The 3,990-nt window shown below is 36.1% G+C and overlaps 1 protein-coding gene across 1 annotated transcript; it reads left to right on the top strand.

The window, feature by feature from the left end:
- Positions 1 to 1,292: 1,292 nt before the first annotated feature.
- On the top strand, positions 1,293 to 2,627 carry LOC108735185 (glycine-rich cell wall structural protein-like). Its single transcript, XM_018467017.1, has one exon. The coding sequence runs from the start codon at positions 1,329 to 1,331 to the stop codon at positions 2,526 to 2,528; it is 1,200 nt and encodes a 399-aa protein (XP_018322519.1). The 5' UTR covers positions 1,293 to 1,328; the 3' UTR covers positions 2,529 to 2,627.
- Positions 2,628 to 3,990: the final 1,363 nt, after the last annotated feature.

Here is a 3,990-nt window from a genome sequence, read left to right on the forward strand (position 1 = left end):
CAGGCATGAAGGGCTAGTTAGAGACATATTAGAAGCAGAAACGGAAGTTAGGAGGGTTAGAGGTAGACGTAGTTTAGATTACTGTTCTCAAATAGTTAAGAATATGGGTTGTTCTAGTTTTAGGAAAATGCGAAGATTAGCTCAGATTAGATTAGAGGATAGGAAAGAGTAGAGGTGCGTCTCCAACCAGGCTTAGGACTGACGACCTAATGATGATTATGATTATGAACACATATGTACATATACAACTATCCCCGTGCTACTGTATAAATGTTGCATAGCTCTACTTATAAACGGATTTCCGCTACGAATTTTGTAATTTAAGACCATATTTCCGCTAGAAAAAGAAGAAACGAAAAATATAAGTAGGTGCAGGTACCAATACATCTTTTAAGTTAAACTTCTAAACATGATTCAATATCGTTACCTTAAATTATATACGCATTGAAATATGTCACGATAAAGAAAAAAATGTAGAAAGTGCTCGAAGTAACCATCAAACACAGGAAGTTCAGATGTGCTGTAATAAAAGTGTTTTATTTTTAAATTAACGATTTTCGATTCACTTTCTCTGTAATTTTAAAATCGTGCAATAAAACGTTTTCCACTCTTTGTTAATAAAATGAACTGAGTTACTGCACATTCATTGCCAGTATTGTTTAATGAAAAAATGGATAATAGATGTTACTTATAACACAAGAAGCAAACCACGTCTTTGTCTACAGGTTCGCACAATACGAAATAATAGATATTCGTTGTAGAATTAACGAATGATCTTAAATGGTCATCTAGAGTACTGAAACACTTCTGTTTGTACCCACGAGTTCTATGAACAATAGGAATCGGTTGTTATTAGTTAATTTGCTTACGTTATGACCTCCAGTAGTCAAGACCTTGGCTCATAACGCAGTCTTTGTCCTAGAAGTTGTTGTTAAAACGCAACCTAATTTTTTGGTGTCTCTAAAAATATGCGATTGCGAGTAATATTTGCGTATGTGCGATATCGCCTTTTGATAATTATTCATTGATTGAATTGTGATATACATATATATACAAAATACGAATAATGTTTATAGATAATAATAACAAATAAGAACCAACAAGTTATCGTATTTCCTCCTATAGCTGACCCTGTCTTAAAATCAGCGAGGCAGAAAAATAGTTTTCTTTGTTTTCGCAAAAAACCCAACGCTATAAAGAAATTTGTTAGAGTTGGGGGAAGTTAAGCAATATTGAAACCTTTATAAACATCACAGTGTCTTCGTGAATCAGTGTACTAGCATTTTCTCGAAGTGTGACATTCAAAATCGGGACCGGAACGGGAAATAATGATTGCCTTTCTATCACTGTTATTGCTTGCGATTAATGCGTTCGGAGCGCCTGACCCAAAACCCGGCTACGGAGATCAAGTACCGTTGGTATCAGAACAGCCTGTTGCCTTCAGTCATGCTTCCCGAATCGATTATCCTGCAAAGTCAGTTCCAGTAGCTGCCACTGCTGAAAAACAAGCAGTGGCTGCGCCTTCCCTTAAACACTACGGACTAATTGGAAATGGATATGGATGGGGAGGCGGGATTGGTGGTTATGGTGCAGGATATGGATTAGGTGGTGGCAATGCACACGGCATCGGGATAGCACCTGGATTTGGTGTAGTAAAAGGTTATGGAGTTAAAGGTCAAGCAATTGGAGGTGGTTTGAATGGATATGGACAAGGAATTGGAGGTGGTGTAGGTGGATATGGACAAGGGATTGCAGGTGGTATAGGTGGATATGGACAAGGAATTGGAGCCGGTCTAGGTGGATATGGACAAGGAATTGCAGGTGGTCTAGGTGGATATGGAGCAGGATTTGGAAGTGGTCTAGGTGGATATGGAGCAGGATTTGGAGGTGGAGTAGGTGGTTATGGCGTTGGATTAGGAAAAGGAGTTGGTGGATACGGGCCGGCATTAGCAGGTGGGATTGGTGGATATGGACAAGGCTTAGGGGGTGGGATTGGTGGATTCGCCCCAGCAATAGGAGGATATGCGCCAGGAATAGGTGGTGCAGTTGGAGGATTTGCGCCTGGAATAGGAAGTGCGAATGGAGGATATGGGCAAGGAATTGGGGGATACGGAATAGGAGTAGGAGGCGGTTTAGGCGGATATGGGACTGGAATAGGAGGTGGCCTGGGAGCACCAGGTTTGGGGGCAGGATATTTTAAAGGGTTTGGATCAGTAAATGAAGTTGGTGGATTTGGTGCTGGAAATGGTGGATTTGGGGCCGGAAATGGAGGAGTTGGGTTTGGTGGAGGCGTTGGCGGTTATAACATTGGCACTGGTATTGGGGTAGGAAAAGGATACGGTCACAATGGAATAAGTGGTGGTGGATTGGGAGGATATGGGGCTGGTTTTGGTGGATATGGACTAGGAAACGGAATTGGAGGATACAATATCAATACAGGCTTTGGATTAGGAAAGGGATACGGTTTGAGAGGTGGACACGGTGGCGGTTATGGCGTTGGTGGTGCCGGAGGAGGACTTATAGGTTAAATTAAATTGGACAATTGTAGTAAAAAATGAGTTTTCTCGTTCCTTTGTTGACTTCATAAGTTATTATTAATATTAGCTCGCCATACTTCAAACTAAAATATGGTGAATACTGACTGTCAACATTAAGTATAATATTTTTTACCAAATATTGTTAATAAAATACCTTTTTCTAGAAATTTGTTTTGTTTTTTTTTTATTTCTTTGTACAACAGAATTACAAAAATTTAGCTATCATTTTTCTCTGATAAAATAACAACAACAACTATACGTTAGTCTCACAGTAAACTTTTATGAATTAATAAACAACTACATAAAACATATCAATTTACAAAAAAGAGATAAAAACAATGGACAAGGTTCTAACGTTAACGTTAACCGTTAACGTCAGGTTAGTGGCATAAGAAATTGTTACAGGAAAGTGAGACATTGTTGCAAATAGTAGTGACAATATAATATTCTTTTTAGTCCTTAGTAAGTGAACTATATGAATAATTTTTTAGTAAACCGTAATACAAATTCCAAATTATTTTAGTTAGAATAATAATAACAATAATAATAAATTGATATTAAAAATCAACACTACAGATTATTAATGTGCGGTCATATTTTAGAGCAGGTGCTGATAGTCTATTACAGGGCAGTCCAACTGGCGGCCCGCGAGTACATTTTACTATGAATAAATTTATGTTACTAAATTAATATTATTAAAATTACTTTACTATGTAAAGTAAGAGATCTATGAAGAAATGAAAGAATGTAATATAGAAGCGGATTTTAAAATATTTCTACCAAAATTAGATATGTTAATTACAGATTTCAATGAAAGATTTTCTCAATTTGATGATCATAAACCGTCTATTGATTTATTTTATGATCCAATTAATATTGATATCAACTCCGTTGATCTTAAATATCAAATAGAATTATGCGACCTGCAGGCTGACCCATTTTTTACATCTCGTGGAGTAACTGGAATAGAAATGCGGATTTTAAAATATTTCTACCAAAAGAATTAGATATGTTAATTACAGATTTCAATGAAAGATTTTCTCAATTTGTTGATCATAAACCGTCTATTGATTTATTTTATGATCCAATTAATATTGATATCAACTCCGTTGATGTCAAATATCAAATAGAATTATGCGACCTGCAGGCTGACCCATTTTTTACACCTCGTGGAGTAACTGGAATAGAAATATTACAATTTTTGGATAAAGAGAAATATCCAAAATTGAGAGATTTTGGGCTTCAAATTGTATCAATGTTTGAAAGTACATATATCTTCGAGCGTGCATACTCCTATATGAAATATATAAAGTTAAATATGGAAACAGTTTAAAATATTTTACACTTGAAGATATAATTAGACTTGCCAGAACAAATATTAATGAAGACATAAAAGATATTGTTGCTAAACAGTTACGGTCACAATGTTCTCATTAATAAATTACGAATATTT

Source organism: Agrilus planipennis, unplaced genomic scaffold (assembly GCF_000699045.2).
Source record: "Agrilus planipennis isolate EAB-ADULT unplaced genomic scaffold, Apla_2.0 scaffold27, whole genome shotgun sequence".
NCBI lineage: Eukaryota > Metazoa > Arthropoda > Insecta > Coleoptera > Buprestidae > Agrilus > Agrilus planipennis.

Coding starts and splice junctions, on each gene's coding strand:
- LOC108735185 (XM_018467017.1), top strand. CDS start 1,329: ATGATTGCCTTTCTATCACTGTTATTGCTTGCGATTAATGCGTTCGGA.